Raw genomic sequence first — 24,145 nt, forward strand, 5'->3', positions numbered from 1 at the left:
TTGCCTGATTTAAAGAAAGCTTATGAAAAAACATTTTCCTGTTAGACATACACTTTTAACTCATAGTTATCCATGTGGTGTTTGAGTTCATTTTTGTAATGCTTAAATATACTCAGTATTTATTTCAGAATATTTTAGTGATAAAAGAAATTCTAAAAGCAGTCTGAGTGTTTATTTTCTGGAGCTGCTTTTTTACAGATAAAATCCAGAGCTTCTCCAAACATTTATTCCTTTTAGTATACAGGTAATAATCATTTATAAAACTAAAACGGGAAGAAAGTGTAATTTCCAAGTGTGTTGCAAGAAACGTGAAAATTTAAAGCTCAGACACCTAAATACATGAAGAAAGTAGTTTTTAGGTTGTTAAGAATTTATGTTGGAAACTTCCAGAGTTTCCAGAGGATCTTCCTGTATAACTTGTATTTGAAAAATAAGCTGTTTAGGAAGAGCATTTTGAGCATAATTAGGTTGCTAAATTAGTTATCTGTGTTCACATTTTTGTGCTGCATTCAGTGCAATGTGTGACTGATTGGCCTTGAATATAGTAGTTTTGTAACCCTTAACAGTTTTAAATCATGGCCAAGTTTTAACTTAGTGAAGCCTGAAATGTGTCTTCTGTGAAAGCAGAGTCTAATCATCAGAATTTTTATATGTGGCTGTCAGGTATCAGCAACTTAAAAAGAGACTCTCAGGAGAAGCACATTTCAGTATCCTATTTTTTTAATCTCTTAAAACTCTTTGTGCTAATTCAAAGAAGAGCTCAGAGTAGACTTGATTACATTTGATATGATTTGAGATGAAAATCTTAGCTGCTTAGAGTCTGTATACATTTGTGTTGCTCCATTTTTAAAGTATGAAGGTGCACAGGGGATCATTTATCACCTGGTGTTTCTATGCTTACGGAGTTTGTAGGTCGCATATTTGATACAAGAAGATGTTTGAAAGAAGCTTTTGAAAACTATATAGGGTAGTTTTATATGTAGTGTAGTCTCCTAAATTTCGTGTTATAGAGCTGCAGACCTTAGCAGTATATTAAAAAATCTCCATCTATATGAAGAAGCGTGGCAATAGTGAGCCATTATAGAATTCTATTCTCAACCTTTTTTTGGAATTGAAGGGAGATGTAAGGACAGAAGCAGTGGTGGAGGGAGCACTAAAGGTAGAGACCTGATCTGCAGCTCATTATAGGGAGTAAGCTAAAATGAACTAAAGACTAAAAGTGAACTAAAATGAGCTAAGACTACTTCACTTCTGAGTTAACACAGGAGAGTTTCATTAGTTTGTTTTATTTCCCATGTGGAAAAGTATTAAGATTTATTAGTGTAGCTTTCTTATTAGCCGAGGCTGTATCCTCTATCATATACATCTCAGTTCTTTCTTAAAAAGTTTATCGCCTATTTGTGCCTTGCAGTCTCAAAGAATGTAATACAAGTTTGGAGTTCTGACATGAAAAACTGGCTCTCTGAAGTGCCAGTTCAACTCTGAAGTTCTGCTATACCTTCTAAGTTGCTAGAACATGATAGGATATAGAGGGCCAGTGACTGGAGGTGCGTGTCTGCCAGGGACTAAAGGATGCAAACAGAACATAAAATGATGTGTTGCTTAGTAATTGTATTTTGACATGCTCTTTTTAATTGCCTTGTAAAGGAATCATGACGACCTCAGGAAAAGAGAACTTTCGCCTGAAGAGCTACAAGAACAAATCTCTAAACCCTGACGAAATGCGTCGCAGGCGAGAGGAAGAGGGTCTTCAGCTGCGGAAGCAAAAGAGAGAGGAACAGGTACTGTACTACAGCAGTGGTAACTGTAACTAGTCCTGAAATGGTTTTCATTTTGCAAAAATATGTCCCTAGCTATTTTTTCTCTCTCCAAAGCCCTTCTTTCTTGTTGCTGCCCTGCCAAATTCATGCACAGTCAAAAACAGAAGTTACTTGCAGTATTTACTGCCTCTTCTGCATGTGGTACAGAACTTACGTGAGTACTTCTTACTCACTCAAGTGTAAGATCAGCTGGAGCAGCTTGGCAGTGAAGGCAATTTGAACTAAATTGGGTAACCTTACAGTGAAGGTGACTGAGGAATTCCTGTTGCATTTTGCTAGCTGAGTTGTGGTGGCACTAATCTCTTTTTAGAGAGTAGTAAGCTAAGGTGAAATGGCAGGAAACATTGCAGCTAGAATAGGAGGAGGAGAAGGTTTGACCATGTTGTTACAGGTTGTAGGAAAGATTTCCTTGAGGGAAGAAATAGATTGTTGTCCTGATGATTACCAGTTTTCTTTCTTGGACTTCTAGTTCATTTATGAATTTATAGTTCATGCTCTGTCCGTACCTATAAGGCTGATACCTTGAGCAGTGGATTTAGTATGTGTTGTACAGCATGATGATTGAGAAAAACACTTGGAAACAAAAGCTTGCCTTGCTGTTCATGTCTTGCTAGTAGTTAATACTTCAGATTGCGAAGTGACAAGTGCCAGAATTAAATGAAGAAACAGCATCAGTGACAAGAGGTGATGAAAACCATCTTCTGATTAAAAAGAAGTAGCTCTGAGGAGTATTTGTTCTTGTGTTCATTGGAAAGTTTAAGGGTTTGTTCAAATCCTGGTAAAGTTATAATGAGGCCTTTTTCACCCATGCTCTAGTTTCTGGATTTTGAACAAAGATAGAGTTTTGGGTTTAGAATGGTAGGTTAAATCTTCAATCTGTTCTGATATCCATTTTACAGTGTCAATACTAGATGCTGTCAAGGAAAGGTTGTAATCTGTGAGAGTTCTGAAAGTGGATTACAGTATTTCTTGTTGATTTTGATCAGGAACAGCAGGCAGCATTTTCAGGTTACTGATACTGCAGAACAACATCACTGATGTTATCTGTAAAGCTGCTATTAAATTATTTAAAACGATGGGTCTTTTTTAAAAAAATTTGTCTTGTCTTTGTCTCTGACCTCCCCAGGACCTGATTACTGCGAGCTGACTAAACAAAGTAGGTAATAGTACTTCCTTTTCTTAAGGAAAATTGTTAATCCTATACAGACTGACAGTGGAATAGAAATGAAGCTGTAAGCAAAGTGTTTCCTCTTACTCTTTTACCACTGCAGCTGTTTCAGACTGAACGTGCTTGCAGGTAGTTCTCTTTTATATATTTGACACACAGGTCATGGGGGTAGCCAATGATTGTCTCAGTGGTTGACTCAGAGTGGTTTACTGCCATCAAGAATGCCAGGTTTGTCATTACAGCTGCTAGTTAGAGCCTTGTTTTAGATAATCATGTAAAGAAATTTTACTCTTTGACTGACTTGTTTTTATTTGCATTTGCAGTTTCATGTTCTGTTTCTTTAACTTTCATATATGCTTCATTTTGTTGTCTTAATTTGTTTATGCAGTTTGAGCCTCTGCAAGGGAAGGCTTTCAGCCTTTTATTGAAGTGTGCTTAAACTTCCCCATTAAAAAAAAAAAAAAAGAAAAACACACCAAAAAAACCAGAAAGCAACCTCAAGCCTTCATATTTTCACGAAAGCCAAGATTTATAGGTTTTCAGGTTAGGATTATGACCAAGTACAATGTTTATGCAATTTGAGTGGGTACATCAAAAAGGGGCCTCCTAGTAACAGGAGGTCTGTCTCCATCTTGTCCGTCCCCTGTAGTGGTGCAAATATGACAAGACTCAGTGCTGGAGCTTTGTTCTCTGAACTTGTCAGAGAACAGTTTGAGCAGTGCCCTTAAACCCACCTTATCATTTTTAATGTCTCTTCCAGTGAGAGAGCTGGTTTAAAGGGGGAGAGTAGTAGCTGTGGCTTTTCTAGGTCTCCCTGTGACATATCAAACTGGCCACCTTCATTGCTTGGTCAGCAACCAAATTCCCATCATCCCAATATCATTTCCACAGCCCAGTCCCAAGAGATCACCCTCTAAAGCCCTCTATTCCCTACAGTAGCTCAGTTACTGCAGTCACAGCAACTATTCCATGGAAATCTATTATACACAGCAATTGTTCAGGTCTTTGAATTGCAGCATCCTCTCCTAGTATTTGGGAGAAGGACAAAAAAAGCAATCCTCTAGAAGGTGGAAGTAGCACGTAGATGGAGGAGGACAGCAAAGAAAAGGGAATATCAATGACGATTTTCCGGAAATGTTGGGAACCAGTATTCTATTGTTTTGTTCATTGACTTGATTTATGAGTCCAAAGGAGACCCAGTGCCAGCATACTTGTTTTCCTATATGTCATTTTTATTGCAGTCTAATATGACATGATTGTGTACATATTAGCTGTCAGTTTGGCACTGCTTTTAATAAATATTTTTTCTCTCTCTAGTTGTTTAAACGCCGGAATGTTGCAACAGCGGAGGAAGAAGCAGAGGAGGAAGTGATGTCAGATGGTGGCTTCCATGAGGCACAGATGAACAATATGGAGATGACCTCTGTAAGTGTTGAGAAAGTAATATAGGGTTTGTTGAAACTGAACACACCTATCATGCAGTGGCTTAAGAAGAATGACATTCCAGAAGGATGTGGAAAATAGATGACGTTCAGAGAGCTTATGGACAGCTCTTAAATGTCTGTATCAGCAATAGTGACCTGAAATGGATTACATGAGAGAAATGTTAGGAACAGAGTTAGTGGTTGTTCAGTGTGCATACTTTAAAGAAAATTAAGTTAAAATATCATTGTAACAATCACCCTGATTACTGCTTGCTTCTGATGTTGACTGTCCTAGGTAATTTTATCAACTGTTGCCCAGAGCTGGTTGCCTTTTTTTTTTTTTTTTTTTTATCTGAAACTCAAAGCGCTTGAAACATAAAAATGCAGTGTATGCAAAGTGTTTTTGCGATTTACAAAGTGAAAAGGGAAACTTCTCTTAGGAAACTTTCAAATGGAACTAGGGTATTAGAAACATTACAGCATAGCTAGATCTGCATAGCTGTCTGCATGTGTCCTTGAACTCCATTCCAGCCTGGAATTTCACCCTACAGAAAAGCTTTATCTTAGTAGAAATCAGGCTTTTCTGCTTTTTCCCATTTCTTTACCACAGTCTTCTCCCTGGAAAGAAGAATAGCAGAGAGTTAAGCTGCAAGAGAGGACCCGGTCCTCACCAAGTCCTAAAGACTGTCTGTTAATTTTCACTCTTGCATCTATATTCAGAATATCCAAATGATGTTTTAACAGAAATGAGACTGGTTTTAGTTTTATCTGTTGATGGTTAGAACAGCCTTGAAAATTACTGAGAGATAGAAATGCTTATAAGCAATATGGCAGATCCCTAATGGAACATACTGTTTTACTCTTCAGACTAGGCTTTGACCATCACACAAGCTGGTATTTATGACTTGTCTGAAAGAGACGATGGTAAAAAGCAAGGAAGGGAGCCTATGTAATTGGCATAGGTACTACCATTATGCAAACTACTGTTTTAAATACTATTAGGGTCCTAACAGTTAGAACTGAAAGATTTAAGAAGTATTACATTTTTTGGTTCCCTACTAGCTGCAAACTGCCTCCTGTGACAAAATCTAGACTCTTTTTGTTCTATCATTGGGATCTCAAATACGGACTAAGATTAAGTGTTTTCACTGCTGCCATCTAACACTCTTGGATTTGAATCAGAAAATCATGTAATGAAATAAAAATATCCAACTATCCCTGTGCTTCTCTCTCCATGGAATTACATGTGTGATGAACAAAATATCATGTTTTAGCTGGTATGAGAAAGGTCACTGATTTATCTTAGCCATATTGGTGGAAGTGCCATCAATATTCTGCAATAATTTAATACTCTGATATTTTTGATTGTGATATCTGTCGTGAGGTTTATCAACCTTCTAAAAATGAGAGAGAGTTCATGTACATTTTGGTTTAAGAGAATAACTCAAAATGTATATATTGCAAAAATGTAAATAATAGCATAATCAGAAATGTTCCTGCATAACAACAAGAATTGCTATTTCAATTAACCTTTTGCTAAAACTGATGTTTATATAGTTTTGGGGGAGGGGAGAGGGAAAAAGAGGTTTTTTTATACATATATATACCTGTGAGATTCTGAAGAGCAATTGTTAATTTTTGTGGCTAGCTTAAATAAAACTTGAATTTTGACTTCTAGAGAAGGAAGGCACCACTTAATAATGCATTCTGCTTATATGCATTCTCTTTATGATAACTGTTTTATGGTGATCATTATTGTCCAGACTGATTCTTATTTAGGTTTTTATTCAACAAGAGGTAAACTTCTCCATTAATCCAAGATTTTCTTGTCCCCCTCCCCTTCTCTCTGTTTTTCTGTCTTGCCAACACAAATCCTAGAGTGCTGTCATCACCTCTGATATGATTGAGATGATTTTCTCCAATAGTCCAGAACAGCAGCTTTCAGCCACCCAGAAATTTCGCAAGCTACTCTCTAAAGGTAAGTGCTGAAACTACTTGGAGAAAAATGTAGAAGGGACCCTGGCTTATTCTTTGACTTTAATGGAAATAAAGATCAAATCTCATGCAGAAATTGCTGGATGAAGTTCTCTTTCTCAGTTCTGTAAAATATTGGCTAAGTGTATGTTAATAGCCTCTTCTGGTCTGGAAAACTATGAAATTAAACGATGTGGATGTGATCTCTACTTTGGAATGCAAGTTTGAGTGTTGTAGGAAATGTTTCTATGGCTCAAATATACTGCTTTCAGCTCTGCACTTGTGTGCCAGAGTGACTCTGCAGAAGCAATGCTTTGAAATTGGTTTCCTCGATTACTGAGTGTGTTAGTGTTTTGAATCATGTCATCTTGTTAACCCAAAATTCAAGATGGAGTATTCTTTTGATGATGGATATGTATCCATTGCCTTTTAGTATAGCTAAAGCAGTATTGCAGTAAAAGAACATATTTTCAAAACAGAGAAATCAGCACATTCTTGGATATTTTTGTGGTACAGTAATTTGGAAATTCCCTGCAAAGAAATTAACGCATCTAACTTTGTGTTTTATTTTAAATAGAACCAAATCCTCCAATAGATGAAGTCATAAGTACACCAGGGGTTGTGGCCAGATTTGTGGAGTTCCTCAAACGAAAAGAAAACTGTACACTACAGGTATACAAATATAAATCTGTATATCTTTTTGTATTATGAAGAAATTTGGTGATGCAAATTAGGTAGAAAATATTAGTAGTTTGGTAAACTAGTTGTCCTCCTTCTGTTTTTTTCTAGGAATAACAAAGCTATTTTATTTTCAGGCTTTCTAGAAATTCCATTTCTAGGTCTCTGATGGGAGCTATAGAGAGCGAATGCTGAGGTTTTTTTGTGCGATGGCTAGGATGGAGTCTCTAAACTGACTTTCTCATTTAACAAACAGTTTGAAATGTGGGCCTCAAAAGATGAAAGATGTTAAACTGCACTATTTGTCTTTTTTTTTTTTTTTTTTTTTTACTAGTTGAAGACCGTTTTAAGTCTAGAATTCTGACAGATTAAAAATTTAAAGTCTAAAAAGTTTAGGACTGCAACTTAGATAGCATCTATAATGATAAAGGTAGAAACCATGAAGCTTTTTTGCTTTCATCTGAAAAGTTTCATTGTGTATGCTACAACAATGGTTAATTTGTTTTGGTTTTGACTTACTTCATGGAACTTTTTCTAACTATTGTTTTTTCTGGTCAGTATTCTTTTTTTCTCTGCTAGTAGAAAATACTGATTTGAAATAAAACTGATCTTGCAATAAAAAAAAGAACAACAGCTGGATAACTATTTTAGTACAATATGTAGGTCAGAATTAATGCTCTGTGAAAATGCATAAGGCAAAGAGTTTGTTAGTGACTTGTGAATTCCAGACTTTGGTGGTTGGAGGCAATTTTTTTTTTTTTTTTTTTTTGGTATAGTAGAGAAAAATATCATTTATAGGAATTAGTTTTCAATTTGACACCGTCGGAATTCCAAAGATCTGTAAGCTATTACTGAGGAACCAGCAGAGTGTAACTAGGAAGAACATGTATCAGATTTAAGTGTCTTTTTTTTTCATTTGCAATTCCACTGGAAAGTTAAGCAATCTGTTTATCAGAAAAGTTGAATTCCTTTATTATTCATAGAGCCTCCAGCATGGAAGCCTTAAGACAGAAAGACAAAGGGCAACAATGAAACTGATAATGTTTGAAGGATATAATGACATCTTCAGTTTTAAAAAAAAGAACTTTATATACAGTCATAAGTTGAATCAAATTATCATGGCTCTACTGGTATTTGCTATATTGATTTTTATGTGAAAAGAGCAAATAGTCTAAGATGAAATTTATAAGCTTGTCCTAAATAGTTTGTAAGGAAGCAGTGGAGATTTTTTTTTCCTTTTTTTTAAAAACAAGGGGGTACATTGTTCTTGATAGTCCATTCCAGCTTGTTAATTTTCTTTACAAGGGTATCTTGTGCTTGTTAGTACATTAAAACTGGTTGACTTTCATCTTGCTAAATATGTGTCCCTGATTGGCAGTTCAGGGTCTGCAGGTAAAATTTTTTGCTATGATCAGAGCCGGGAAGCTTCTCTTAGCCTCACCTAAACATTTTTGGGGGTAGGGAGGTCCTTGTTTCCAAGAGTGTTCGTTAGCACGAGCACACAGACTTTGGGCCTTCCATTCTAGGAATTCCTGTCTCTACTTTGGTTGCAGAAGGAAGGGATTTTCAACAAATACTGGAGACGCCAAAGACTTTTCTCTCTGCATGCTGCAACTATTTGTATGATGAATTGAATGTGGAAACTCTTCTGTGTTAGTGACGATGAAACTTTGTGTGACTTTATGCTCCAGATTTCTTTTGTATTGTCAGTGGAAGATGTAGTAGAAACTGGACTTTTATCTAACCAACTTTTCTGTAACTTTTTCCTTCTGAAATGTTAAATGGTGCTCACATAAGAGCATCGTCTGATTTTTTTTTTTTTTTTCCTGTAAATCTAGTTAGACTTACTAGTTAGACATTGGAAAGAGCTCAGTTTAATGGAAATTCTTAAGCAAAAAGGTAGAGAAGTCTCACGATTAGCTCATACCAGAACTGATTTCATAAAGATTGAAATAAAGTGCGGATTTGAACAAGGAGTAAGTAACCGGGCTACTTGGTCTTAATTTTGATTAATCTATGTATCTATGGTGTTTTTTTCCTCCAGTACGGGGATATGACAGGAGAGAGTTTCTGTGTTCTGAATAGTTCACTGTGCTGGCGCCCATTAGGAAACTAAAAGGTTTCTAGAACTAAAGGGCAAGTTCTAAAATACAAGAAAGACACCTCTGTGGTTGGAGGATGGCTAGTAAACCTATTACAGTGTATCAGAATACTAAATTCAGAAAAAGTAAAATTACAGGAAAGTATCATAGAATCATAGAATTGATAAGGTTGGAAGGGACCTCTGGAGATCATCTAGTCCAGCCTCCCTGCTCAAGCAGGGTCACCTAGAGCATGTTAGACAGCATCGTGTCCAGGTGGGCTTTGAATATCTCCAGAGAAGGAGACCCCACAACCTCTCTGGGCAGCCTGTTCCAGTGCTCTGTCACTCTCACAGTGAAGAAATTCCCCCTCATGTTCAGGCGGAACTTCCTGTGGTTCAGTTTTTGCCCATTGCCTCTTGTTGTGTCACTTGGGACAACTGAAAAGAGTCCGACCCATCCTCTCGACACCCTCCCTTCAGGTACTTATACACATTGATAAGATCCCCTCTCAATCTTCTCCAGGCTAAAGAGGCCCAGGTCTCGCAGCCGTTCCTCATAGGGCAGATGCTCCAGCCCTCTGATCATACTCACAGCCCTATGCTGGACTCTCTCCAGTAGCTCCATGTCTCTCGTGTACTGGGGAGCCCAGAACTGGACACAGTACTTGAGATGAGGCCTCACCAGGGCTGAGTAGAGGGGCAGGATCACCTCCATTGACCTGCTGGCAACACTCTTCCGAATGCAGCCCAGGATACTGTTGGTCTTCGTGGCCACAAGGGCACATTGCTGGCTTATGGTCAACTTATCATCCACCAGCACTCCCAGGTCCTTCTCTGCAGAGCTGCTCTCCAGCAGGTCAGCCCCCAGCCTGTACTGGTGCACAGGGTTATTTTTCCCTAGGTGCAGGACTCCGCACTTGTTGAACCTCATGAGGTTTCTCTCCACCCAGCTCTCCAGCCTGTCCAGATCTCTCTGAATGGCAGCACAGCCCTCAGCTGTATCAGCCATTCCTCCCAGCTTGGTATCATCAGCAGACCTGCTGAGAAGGCACTCTGTCTCTTCATCCAGGTCATTGATAAAGAAATTGAACAGGATGGGACCCAGCACTGACTCCTGGAGGATTCCACGGCACTGCTGACAACCCTCTGAGCTCTGCCTTTCAGTCAGTTCTCAGTCCACCTCCCTGTCCACTCACCTAACCCACACTTTCTGAGCTTATGTAGGAGGCTGTTACAGTGTTGAAAGCCTTGCTGAAGTCAAGGTACACAGTGTCCACTGCTCTCCCCTTATCTAACCAGCCCGTCATTCCATCACAGAAGGCTATCAGATTGGTTAAGCATGATTTCCCCTTTGTAAATCCTTGCTGACTACTCCTGATCACCTTCTTTTCCTCCCTATGTCTGGAGATGACATCCAGAATGAGCTGTTCCGTCACCTTTCCAGGGATGGAGGTGAGGCTGAGAGGCCTCTAGTTGCCTGGGTCCTCCTTCTTGCCCTTCTTGAAGACTGGAGTGACACTGGCTTTCTTCCAGTCCTCAGGCACCTCTCCAGTTCTCCATGACCTTTCAAAGATGATGGAGAGCGACCTGGCAACAACATCTGCCAGCTCCCTCAGTACTTGTTGGTGTATCCCATCAGGGCCCATGGATTTGTGGATGTCAGGTTTGTCCAGAAGATCTCTAACCTGATCCTGCTCGACCAAGGGAAAGTCATCTTTTCTGCAGACTTTCTCCTTTGTCTCCAGGCTCTGGTATTTCTGAGGGCTGCCCTTTAGTAGTGAAGACTGAAGCAAAGAAGGCATTCAGTAATTCTATGTTGCCTTTGAATTTTTTGCTTCTAGTTCATTAAAGATAAGTTTTGCGATTTGATATTGTGTGTTTTTGCTTAATTGCAGCCTGTGCTTTGTTCTGTATTAAAACAATGCATTTGGAATCCTTTATTCCAATCACATCCTGCTACAAGATTTTTTTAGTTGTATCATGTGGGCAGAATTAGTTTCATTTAAAATTGAAGTCTTAATCATTAATAGTACTTAAATACATGCATTGCAAGCCTACCCTTAATTGTTCAGCTTTTCTTTTAGGCCTGTAGGATTCTGTGCATCTTCTTAATGGGGGTTGTTTTTATCATCAAGTCCTAAATATAATCCCTTGCTGCTCCTCAGATTAGCAGCTAGTCTTGGAAAGTATGTCAGTTTTTCACTGGAATGCTGCTGGCTTGATATTACTTTATTAAAAACCATTAGTAATGTCAAAAGCTAATCAGCTTAAGCAGTTGCCTGTTTTTATTGCTTGTTGATTTTCATTTACCTTTAGCAGTCTCTTCTTGTTCTCTAGCTTCTGGATGTTTGCTTCTTATATTTGTTAGTGTAAGGTAACAATTTTTGGACTGAGAAGCAGGCAGAAATCTACCAAGATGGGGAATTCTGTATCAGATAGTGTTAATTTGTAGTTCAGCGTAAGTTGTTAATACTTACATCTCAAATTGTTTAAAAAAAAAACAAAACAAAACATAAAAGCAGTTAAAAGATGAAAGTGTTAAGTCAGGATCTCAGTGTAGCTTAAACAGTCTTGAATAAAAACATGATACCTGAATAAATCGTGGCAGCAATTCTAATCAGCAGAGTTAGAGAGGAATACTTTGCTGCAGTTGCAGGGTTCTACCAGACTGGGATCATAAAGCTTTTGGGGGAAATCTTCATTTTCATTCTTTTTTTTTTCAAATGGCACGTATTTATTTATTTATTTATTTATTTTTATATCAGTCAGGTTTTATCAGGCAACCTTGATACTCTCGCTTGGTTCTCAATCCATCTTCAGGAGTATCATTGCTTACTTAGTGTATGCAGGTATCAAAAGTCTTGGGGAAGGACTTTTTTTTTTTTTTTTTGTGTGTGTGTGTGTAGCCAATGAAGAAAGGCAGTGGAATATATGAGAAGTAATAAAATTGCACATCAAAAAAAAAAAAAAAGATTTGGAAAAAAACATAGCACATCTGATTGTATTCCTATAGGATATTGTGCAGATTTTGATTTCGTATAATATTGATAATTGTATATTTCTCACTCAGTTTTCAAATTTGCCTGAGATTATTAGGTATATCATGCTTCCCCTCCACCAATTCTTTCTGATTTTAAGACATTTAGTTTTCCCTCAAGTTTAGTATGGCACAGAATGTTTCCAATAAACTTTCTTCTGTATTTTCTTTTCCAGTTTGAAGCTGCTTGGGTGCTGACAAACATTGCCTCGGGAAATTCCCTTCAGACTCGAATAGTGATCCAAGCAGGAGCTGTCCCCATCTTCATAGAGCTGCTCAGTTCAGAGTTTGAAGATGTACAGGAGCAGGTAAAGATTAAGAATAGTGTTGGTTTTGGTCCTTTACAGAAAGGCACAAGATCTTTCTATAAGATAGTCCTATGCCTTTAGAAGTAATGTAGTGTTTGACAGTTTTGCACAACAATTGTTTCCTACCTAGTGTGTGTTAAGATGTCTGAGCAAGTATTGCAATGTTGATTTTATTTTTTCTGGAAATGATCTATTTAACTGTTGCTAGTGGAGTAATGTATTCCAGTCTGTAAAGAGTTAATATTGTTTTGCTTAATGAGGAATTCAAAAAGGCTTGTTGAAAATAAGACTTTAGAAAATGAAAATTCTTATGTGTTTCTCCTGAAGATGAAGTATGAATGTGTTATACTTTGCTGTCTAAAATTAGAGGAAAGGAGGCAGAAGTGTAATCAAGTTTTCTAGTTTTCTATATGTCTGCAGGATGTTGCACGAAGAAACATTTTGAAACGTGATGGCTAAAATGAATAAAGATCTGATCTTTGCCTGTAAATGCCGCTTCGGTACCTTCCTTACGAATTAGATTAAGACGTGAAGAGAGAATAATGCAAATCACAAACCAAGCATTTGACTCAGTAGTTTCTGCGTGAGGTACCTAAGTTGTGTTTGTTCTAGATAGAAAGGTGTCTAATCTTGCTTTGAGGACTTCAGGTGATGAAATACTGATCACACAGATTTTCAGTAATTCGTAATCGTAACTTGAAAATAATGTACCTTCACTGTTCAAATCTGAGTAGTTAGTTTTAGGTTTTGGGCATTGGTTGTATCTACTCAGTTAGGAAACTCTGTCTTTTCCTATAGGTATTTATAGTTTGTGTTCTAAGTTTCTCCAGCTCCAGTGAAATTAAGCTCTAAATTCTCATTATAAAGGTATTTCTTATCTTCTTTTTTGGTGAGTGTTTTCATAGCATTGCTCTGTTTTTTGTTATTTTTTATGGTGTTGAAGTCATAAGCACTGGATATTCCAGTAACATCTCTTAGACATGCTGTTTGCAGAGGTAATACCTCATTTTCGTTTCTACTTGATACTTCCCTACATAAATATCCAAGATGTGTATGAGGACTCTTTGCCACAGAAGCAAGCTGTGAGCTCAGGTTAAGCTGGTTGTCCAATATGATCCATTGTTCTTTTCAGACGCACAATCTTCCAGGATTCAGTTCTTCATCCTGTAAGTGTGACCTCTATTCTCTTTTCTTAGATGCATTCTTTGCATTTGGCTGTATTGAAATGCATGAACAGAAGCGTCCAGCTCTTAAGCAGTTTGGATCGCTTTGTATAATTTGCCTTTCTCTCTTATAGCTGGCTCAAGAAGTGCCACCTGTACTTAAGATTGCCTGACATTTTCCACAGGAAAGACACTTTTTTTTTCCAGTTGCTTATAGCTTTCTAGTTGCTCAGTTTTTTGAATCATTCAATTTTCAGAGGCCTGTCTCAGGCTGAATTATTTTGGAAAGGGCTTTTTAAGAGAAACTGAATTCAGATGCTTCAGAAAATTATGTAAAAGGAAATAAGTATTTTTCTCTGTACTTCAGAAGATGATATTGAAGGGAAAGTATTTTATCTTCTTCTAGCCTTGTTTGAGGAAACTATTCTTTTGTTGTAGAAACTAGAAATTTGATATGGAGCTTGCCAGAATGGTAGGCAGATGCCATCTTCTGCCTGTGTGAAAATCCATCCAAACTTAGCTATATCATATAAAAAAACGCTTTTTGGTGTTTATGCTTTTGGAGGTTTGAAATTGGTGGCATTACTTTACAAAATTCAATCATTGCTTGCAAAATGTTGTTCTGTAGAATTATTGGGGCATTGAGTGTGGTAAGAGATACTTCTTTTTTTGCTCTCAATGATCTGTGCAAGGGCTAACTTGTTTTTCTCTTAGGCTGTTAATATTCCTGCTGATGTTCAGACAGCGTGTGGGAAGAGCCAGCCTGATTTAGAATGATTTGTGCAGCTTAAGATGTGTATGAATTAACAGAAGAGCTTAGGGGCCACAGTTAAGTAGTTTATCTCTGTCCCTCCTCCTCTGTCTCCTAATAAACTGCTGACATGTTAAAGTTTAGATTGTAGGCAGGCTGAGTGGGTTGTAAACACCGGAAGATATTTTCCTACGCAGTTCAGGTGCTGAATCAGTGATCTCTGTTATTAATAAGTCTGTAACAGCAACAAATTCTTGAAGTGGTGCTTAAGAAGTAAGATGTACAATTGCAAAGTATTATACACACCTTTACATGCATGGTTTCTGTGCTGCAGGTTACAGCCTTGCTTACAGCTGCAGGTCAACTTGAAGGAAGTTCTGTTTTTTCTTATTTTCTTCTTCCTGACAGCTTTAAAAAACTCAAACCCTTCACCTTAAGATCTACTGCAAGAAAATGAAAAATGCAAAAGGTTTTGGCTCTCATGTTTCTGCACTACAAGGTAGAATTGAGTACACAATGATACAATATTTTTGCAGAAGAGCCTTGTCTCATTCAATACTTGTACAGATTGTTGCTGTAGTAACAAATCAGTGGGTAGTAAAAGAGGCTTTCATTTGTGGTGCTGTGACCTTGTTTGTTGAAGTTGGAAGGTGGTATAGTGAGTGAAGGAGAAAAAGGAAGAGATTCTTACAATTAAGATAATTGCAGGTTTCTGAGATAACCAAATCTACCACTTAGTGTCTGATGCTGAGCATTTTGCTTATACCAGGTTTCGGTAAGTGGATGCTACTCTGTGGGTTTTTTTGAATGCTCGGTGTGAAATATTTGTGTTTCATTTTGTAGTTGTGAGCAACTCAGCACTTCTGCAAGTGACTTCAGCAGTTAATCTATGTTTTGAGAAGATCAGCTTCTGGGCATCTCAAGCTGTAGTGCCTAAACTGGATGATATTTGGCCATATTAGCCATAATTTTCTTCACTTGGTTTTCCCTCTCTAAAATGATGGGTCTTCATTTTCTCTCAGAATAGTACTGTGAAGATTATTACTTGCAAGTAACTCTTGCTACATTTATGACATAGGAAGTTAGGAAAAATACAGGGAAGAAACCCTATTTGTTAAGGGTAAATAGGCTTTAAGCTTTTCCTAGAACAGTATAGTGAAGGATGAAGAGAAAAAGAAATACTGAAGGCTGTATTTAATAAACCATTCTGTGTGCTAAGTGAGATAGTAATTTTTTGGAACTGTTAATATCATTTTGAATATGCATCATAGAATAAATTGAAGAATTTTCATGATTTTTATTTTGGTTATTTTTATTTTGATTATCATGTTGACTCATCACTATTCGCTATTTTTGTCTTCTACGGATCTTTACCACCATCGAGTTTCTTTCATTTCAGACTTTTCATAGCAGTAGCTCTGGAACAGAAACTAGTTTATCTTATCTGATCATGATTCTCTACTGAACAGTCCTTTTCTTGTTTGTTTTGTTTTCCAAATTCATAAGTGAGTTCTAATCTAATGTATTGCACTGTTTTTTTCTGTATATGCTAATTTGAATGTTGTGTGATATTAAGTAAGCTGTTTGATAAAAGTCAGAGAGATGGAATCTTTATAACTACCTTTATTAAACCACACATGTTAATGAAATTATATCTTGTTTCTTTTTACAAGAGCTGCTTTCCATTAAGCTATGCAAGCTGACATCCAATTGCTCTACCATCCTTTAATTCTTCTATTTCATTCTTTGCATTGTGTATCACTCTTTCTGTGACAAAGAAACTGAGTTAGGACAGTCCCTCACCTGTTTTTTTTACTTTTTGGAAGAAAAGACTATATCTGGAGATCTAGAAATGCTAAACTTAAATGATTTCTATTAAAGGAACCCATCAAAACCCTTTGAAAAATGTTTACAATTGATGTAGCTTCAGCAATGTCTCCTGCAGTTCTACCCTGAGTGCCCTTTAAAACCCACATGTCAGCTCAGGTTCCCTTAACAGAGATGGTATTTCCTTCAAAAGCCAGGTAAGGTTTTTGCCTCCAAACCAAGGACAGCCATTTGTCAATGCACTCTGCAGCTGAAGGACAGCCGGTGGCAGGAAGATCCTCAGCTGCCCTGTCCTCCTTTGTGGAGGTTTGCATTTCCACTTGCCTATTAGTTTTCCTTCAGTATGTTTCCACTTGATGCTAGCTGTATTGGTGTGCCTTTTGGTAACTGTTCTTTGTCTGTCACAGAGGTGGCTTCTGAATCTGGTATCTTAGGTTCTCTTTGATGGTCTGTGCTGACTAGGCCTTAGTCATTAAAATCAGGAAAAAACAGTTGAGGCACAAGTTGAGGATGCTTTATCAGAGTGAATGAAATGCAGGTAAAGAGAAAGTCTCATCACTCCATCCACTGAAAGAAAAGTTATTTTCTGTTTTGGGGCATAGTTGAAATAATCTCCTAAGAATCTGAATGTCTGTTTTCCCCATTATGCAAGCTAATTTTCATAGTCTTCACTGCAACATTAGATCCATTTCCCAGGTTAACAACCAGAGGTGAAAAAAAAATTGATTTGCATTTCATAATGTTTCTTCTCCACTGAGAGGCACAGACGTTTTGTACTATTAGTGGTTGGTTTAGCACTTGGTTTAAATATCACAAGACCTGTCGAAATATATATGGCATATATGTGTATTTTCTCACAATAATATGAAAAACAATTTGGAAAGCTTCAACAATCCCTAATCCTGCATTTGGCAATAAATGCACATCTATAGAGATGTACAGAAAAGTATGATGTCAATTGACAAGGCAGCATTTGCATTTTCGGCTTACGTGCAACTTTGCTACCTAAGATCTTTGATTAAAAATGCAGAGTACAATTCTTAAAATCTTATGCTCTTTTCATCTTAAGGTATGAATGTGGATATTGGAAATCCAGCAGAAGTAGTGATGTTGAATTCTTTATTAATTTCATAAAATACCTTTTGAAACTTACTGAAATTAAATATCCCTTTACTTCTAAAAACTGTTAGAAAAGAAGATAAAAATATTTGGGATGTTTAAAATTGTGTCAAAATGTCTGTTATGGCAAGTGAACCACTGGCATCTTGAAGATTGACCAGAAGAAAACAGTGGAAATTTTTGAACATTTTTCAGACAAGAAAACTAAAAACACATGTCACTGTTTACATGTCCTCTGTGGGAAGGATGAGGAAGCATTATGTTTGCAGCAGTGTCTAATGAGAAGAATTTAAATCAGTTGTGTTCTGTGTTTATTGAAAGAACTGAGATAATTCTTCAAGGAAAAATATTTTCCTCGTTGAACTAAAGTCTGTGTATTTTTACTAAAGATATTTTAGTTTCTTTGCAGCTTGTAAAGAATTTCTTGCAAGGTTCTCTGTTATCAGACCCTGTGATGTCAAACAGTTCAGCCAGACTGCTGCTTTTTTTTTGCCCTTTATTTTGTAGGTCACGGAAGAGATGCTATTTGATTTCTCTGGTCAGACTTTCTGATGTGAGGTGTGCTGTTGCAAAACCACTTTGCCTTTCAGAGTCAGAAAAGATGCTTGGATTAAGTGATTATCGGTGTTGTCAACCCTAACAATAGGAATTACTATAAAGGCAGAAAGAAATGAAGTCCGCAGTTCAGTGAAACAGAGACTCCAGGAGTGCCCTAATATGCCCAAGGGTGTCCAAATAGCAAGACTGTATCTTTGTACAAAGTTACCAGCACATCCAAAAAAAAGGAAATTATTGCAAATTGACTCCTCTTGCCCTCTAAACATTTATGCTTAGATCCACAAGTTGATACAGAACCAACTGAGGTCTTGCATTTGTGGTCAGGAGTCTGTGAAGCTGACAGACCCAGCATAATACTTTTATTTCAGACAAACTGTTGTCAACTATTTTAAAATGTAAAACTTGAAATAAAAAAAGTTGTATTATTCGAGATCAGTTTATGCGGGGACACTCCAGAAGAATATATGCCTGGAGAAGAATAGGAGTATGAAGCAAACTTCTACACCTCCAGAATAGTCTTCTAGTATCTAACAACTTGCCATTTGAGGACTTCCAATATTTGTGTGTGTGTGTGTGTATGGAGAGAGAGAGCATGAAAGCAAGCGCTAGCACTCTCGCACACACTAGCTCTAGCTGACATCTGTTCACATTTTGTTGTCTGATCTTGCAGCTATATTAGTTTTACAGAGGAATTTTTTTAATAATATTTTGAAGAAATACTTATGCAGTTATGCATTTTGTTGAAAATACAGTCCTCACAATGAATAGCTGAAAAATACAGGAGATGATAATTCTGGCTATTGGAATTGTTTTAACTGAAGAGAAATTTGGGGAAGGCATTCTGCTTTTGTCCATGATAAACAGGATTGCTTTTATCCTGAAGCCACATGCAATATTGCAAGTATTTCCAGTGGTTGTGTAGACTGATATAAGAAGTGTGTGTGTATGTACATATACATACATATGTGAGTGTGTGTATGTGTGTATATATATATATATATATATATATATATATATATAGTCTATACAGATATAGTTTTTGTTTGGTATGACACACTGACCTTTGCAAATGTAGAATAAATAGCATGTGTGAGTTCCATACACTTCTTTATGTGAAAAAAAAATCTGTAAATCACATGAAGTTCATAAAACTGACTTTTATACTTACTATAGATGAATTCTTTTTCAGTTATAGCTCTGATGCTAGTGAACAACAATATTAAAAAGACCATTTGACACATGCATAAATCAAAACCAATGAATTCTTTTGTTCTTATTTTACAAGAGATGGATTTCATGCTTCTTTAACTGTCTTCTGGTATTTTAGATCTTATTTCTCAAAGTGAGGAGTTACTGTAACACGAGTGCCTGAGGGAGGAAATATGTGTCCTTGTATTTTGTCATGCGCAGGTCTCATAGTCAACACTGGTTCTGTCTTGCATTGTGTTCTCTTAAAGCATATATGCCGGTGCCTACTTGAGCTCTTCAAGTTTGAATGTTGATTTACCTTACATTTAGATTTAATTTTCAACTTTCTTGATGAAACTACTGTCAGCATTCCTAATATGACTGAATTATAAACAATGCATGTTTCTATGTTTTCTTAGGAAATACTAATATGGAGTGTTATACACAAATTTTTGGGGGTGAATATGAGCTTGCTTGACCTGTGCTCTGAACCATCTGGACTTGAACCAGCTCTGAACCCGATGGTGTGTAGCCGGAGGAGATAAGCTGGTCTCTCATACTGCAGGCAAAGCAAGGTTTTGTCTTCCTGCAGGAATCTTTACAAACACCTCCATTTTTGGTACTCATTTTAGTTCTGTGTAAATATTCCTGAACAGTGTAGTGAGCTTGACTGTGTATATATAACTCTCAACCAGAATATGTTCCCCTTTTGTACGTTGCCCAGGACCTAACGGGGAGAGTAGAGTGTATCCTACTCTAATACATGTATTAAACTGGATGCATTGTAAGAATAAAAGCAATCACTCTTGTGTTTTTCATTGCAGGCAGTATGGGCTCTTGGCAACATTGCTGGAGACAGCACTATGTGCAGAGACTATGTATTGGACTGTAATATCCTGCCCCCTTTATTGCAGTAAGTCTGTTTTAGTAGGTTCTTCAACATTTTGCTCAAATGTCTGTTAAGACTGAATATAAAAAGCTACAGCTAACATAAGACTATTGAAAACTCAGTGTATACAATATGCAGTGAGATTAGGTATATAATTTTGGCTGCAATTTGTAAACTGATGAAAGTTGGTGCTTGTAAGTTAATTTGACTTGTGCAGTTTGTTTCCCTTGAAAGACGATGACTATTTTTACTGTGGTCCAAGCAGACTTTATATGGGGCCCTCTGAGCTACTTTTTGGAGCTAAAATGTAGAAATAGCTAAATCAGACCCATTTTAGTCTACGTGATGGGTGAATGTCTGAGCCTTTCATAGAATTGTGGAATATTTGAGATTGGGAGGGGCCTCTGGAGGTCATCTAATCCAACCCTCTATTTAAAGCACATGAGATCAGATTAGGTTGCTGAAGTACTTATCCAGTCAAATTTGAAATGTTCAAGGGCAGAGATTTCATAACTGTTCTGGGCAAGCTATTCCAATATTTGACTATTGCACAGTGAAAAAGAAAATTCTGATACCTGATCAGAATTTCTTGTGTTTTAACTTGTGTCAGTGGCCTCTTATCCTGTAACTGCACACCTTTGAGAAGTGTCTGGGTTCATTTTTTTCTGTATCTTCCTGTTAAAGTGTTGTTGACAACTATTAAATCTCTCATCTTACGTAGCCTATTTTTAAGGCTGAAGAAATCTAGGTTTAACCTCTCCTTGTTTGTCACTTGCTCCAGCCCCCTAACTGTCTTTATGGTCTTCTGCTGGACCTACTCATTATTACTGCTGAAACGGTGACACCACCTCACATAATCGTGTCCAAGCTAGTATTATTATTCAGTCACTGTCCTTTGCAAACTCCTTTTGCAGTGGTGAAGTTCTCCACTGCTCACCTAACACCATTGCTACAGTGAGGGAGGGGTCCGAGAAAAATAAACTTCGGACTTGTTACAGTTGTGGAAAAAAGAGATCCTGCCTTACTGCATTCCTCTTTGGCCAAAGAATGCTGCAGCTTGTCATTTCTAAGCTTTCAGGAACATGCGTCATTTAGAGGCTTCAGCCTGTGTTTGACTTAATTAACTAGAATAGAAATCTTTGCATAGATATCTTTGTCAGTGCTAGCATTGATTTTTGGATACAGTGGTATCTAGACTATAATTGTAGTGAGATAAGTGATAGTCTTTATTTGAAAGCCCTAGTCCTGGTTATATGTGTTCTTTGTTTTGTAAAGGAAAAGTTTTGTTCTCTTTCCCTAATAAATTTGTATACAAAAGTATAAGGTTGAGTGATGCTGACAGACTGAGACTTTGATACAAAAGATGACTGTTCAGTGAAAAGAGTATTCTCCAAAACTGCTTGCATCATTTCAAGAACATCCTTTCATTTATAGTGATTTTTGTCACAATTCCTGTGCCTTTGAACTGTTAATCTGCCATGTCAGTGTCTGAGCAATTAAATGCACACTCGTTTGGAGTATGACAATTACTGTTCTAATCAGAGTGCTAGTGTGTATCTAGCCTAAATGTTAGTATCCAGCCACTGAGGATGATTTTCCTTGGAATTTGTTTTTACCGAAAAACTTCTAGCGTATTTTCACCTGATGTCAATTAAAACATGAGCCTGAGTTTAGTTTGATGATTCATGCAGTTGATAAATGACCCCTCCAGAGAGCCTTGCTTTAAGTTATAAAGCAAAGGTCCTTTGTTTTGGTTTTAGACTGCTTTCAAAACAGAATCGTCTCACTATGACCCGAAATGCTGTATGGGCTCTATCCAACCTCTGCAGAGGGAAGAATCCTCCTCCAGATTTTGCCAAGGTAAGACATGTTTGAAAGGCAATGCACTGGGGTGATGGTGATATCCAAATAAGCAGTAAGAGGGGAGTAATGAAGCTCAAACTAAACAGTAGATATATTTCACTTTTCAGAATTTATCTCTGAGCCAATATAATGGCATTTTACAAATTAAGTTTGTGAATATATTTAGTCCTTTGGGCAGACATTTACAACCACTGCTTTGAGAGTCTGATATTGCCTCCTAGCTATTTGCTATTATTCCTGTACTGGAGATGCCCTTCCCATAGGAGAACAAAACTGTAATTTTGTTGCTTTAATGCAAAGTATGGCACATCTTAGCTGTTGCCAGATGTTGTACTGTAGAAGCTGAAGAATTCCTGTATGTGCTCTTCTGCTGACTTGCTCCTCTGTACCTGTGTAGCTACAGCCCTGCACATAAGTGCTACCTAAGTGAAATTTTCTGAGTATTCCAGCCTGAGTTGCCAGTGCATTGCCCTATATTGTCATATGCAGAATTAATTGATACATCAGTAGATCTTGTGACTCTTTTAATTGCACAGTGTATACATCTCTTTTTAATGTCTCGCAGGTTTCACCTTGTCTTAGTGTGCTTTCCTGGCTGCTCTTTGTCAATGATACAGATGTATTAGCTGATGCCTGCTGGGCTTTGTCCTATTTGTCTGATGGCCCCAATGATAAAATCCAGGCTGTGATTGATGCAGGAGTGTGCAGAAGACTTGTGGAATTGCTGATGTAAGAAACTCATACTAAGCAAATGTATTATTCACTCTTTTCCTTAAAGTCAAGGTTCCTACAACAGAAAGCTTAGGTAAATTTAACCTGAAATTTAATAATTTCTAAAAAGCAAGATTTGAGTTTTTTAATTTTACCCATCTCTAAGCTTCTCTTTGTCATGAGTAAGAGAAACAACGTAACTTCTCTTGTACTAATTTTGTTCTTTAAGAGGTTTTCCCCGCTATGTCTAATAGCTATATTTTTGTAAAAATGGAAAAAAAAAATATACTGAAATTTTCCCTGCCCTATTAAGGCCCGTGTCATAATTATTACGTTATAATTACCTACTAATGAAATTTCCAAATTATATCAAAGATACAAATTTAACAAATAGTAAAATTTATTAGAATTGACATCAGGGACATTGAATACAAATAATTTCCTAAACCTCTATTGTAGAGGACTATTTCAGTGCAAACCTGCATTGGTCAATAAAATCTGATATTAGATTAACAAATAGAATGTATTAACTAAGGTATCTTTTTATGAAGAATTATTTTCATTTCATTAAAAAAATATCTTTTTTCACCCTTCTTAAAGGTATGTTTATTCCAATGCTGGTGTTCATGATGATGATGGGGGGATGCATATGATGACAGATGATGATTAAACTGTTATATGGGGACATGGTTAAGGTAAACACAGCACTGATGTCTGTGTTCCTCTCGCTCACTGCCCGTGTATTTGCATTTTACGCAGTTTTGTCTGTTTCATACTTAAAGCTGATTATTTTTTTTCTCCCAAAGATGCTTCTACTGTCTTATCAGTAATAGATGCTAAGTAAATTTGAAAAATTGGATTATAAGTTAATATTTGTAGTATTGTAGTTGTGTATGTTGAAGCATTTTTAAGTGCAAACTTATATTTCTAAGAGGTAAATGTTCAGCTGAAACTTTAGTTTTAGTGAAGCTTACTGAAGGGTTTTTTTTTTTTTTTTTTTTGTTATGCTCTCCCAGAAACATTCTTTCTGAAATGAGGTATTTAATGACAGATTGACAGTTTGTTTTAACTGTCATATTAGCCTTATATATATAAAATCTATACCAAGGAACATATGTTAGCCACCTTGCGTTTAAATACCCTGCATTGTGGAAGGAATTCTTCAAGCTTAGAGTGCTGAGAAGTAGAAACTCATTTGAAATTTAGGAGAATCTTGATGGATTTGATATTTTCTATTGGAAAAAGCTCTTAATGTCAAACAATATACCCTAAGAATACAATGCAAGATTTTGGATTGCTGTTGAGGTCCCAAGTCAACAAAGTGGTTTTAAATACTTAATTCTTGTAGAAGAGGGCACTTTTTAAAGTACTTGTTGATTATTAAAATGAGGTACTCTAAATCTTTTCTAATCCCATATTTCAGTTTTTTCTTGCTGATGAACAATATCTAAGGTCCCAAATATTCAAAAGCCTTAGAAAGTTACCATTAGCATAAAATTAAAGGATGTTTTGTGTCTGATTGTCAGAGTTGAGTCAGATTTAGCAGGGAGATTTTTCCCTGGCTAATGTTCCCTCTCTGAGGAG

The 24,145-nt window shown here is 36.9% G+C and overlaps 1 protein-coding gene across 1 annotated transcript in view; it reads left to right on the forward strand.

Annotated features, from left to right (window-relative positions):
• Positions 1–24,145, forward strand: part of KPNA1 (karyopherin subunit alpha 1) — a 61,454-nt gene that overhangs the window by 10,817 nt on the left and 26,492 nt on the right. Inside the window, exons 2-9 of the mRNA XM_062594675.1 lie at positions 1,648–1,781; positions 4,306–4,413; positions 6,291–6,390; positions 6,964–7,058; positions 12,361–12,492; positions 19,923–20,011; positions 21,748–21,847; positions 22,416–22,579. Coding sequence (XP_062450659.1) covers positions 1,653–1,781; positions 4,306–4,413; positions 6,291–6,390; positions 6,964–7,058; positions 12,361–12,492; positions 19,923–20,011; positions 21,748–21,847; positions 22,416–22,579 — 917 coding nt within the window. The 5' untranslated portion in view covers positions 1,648–1,652. The remainder of the gene's footprint in view (positions 1–1,647; positions 1,782–4,305; positions 4,414–6,290; positions 6,391–6,963; positions 7,059–12,360; positions 12,493–19,922; positions 20,012–21,747; positions 21,848–22,415; positions 22,580–24,145) is intronic.

The sequence above is a fragment of the Rhea pennata genome, chromosome 1, assembly GCF_028389875.1.
Source record: "Rhea pennata isolate bPtePen1 chromosome 1, bPtePen1.pri, whole genome shotgun sequence".
NCBI classification, from domain to species: Eukaryota; Metazoa; Chordata; class Aves; order Rheiformes; family Rheidae; genus Rhea; species Rhea pennata.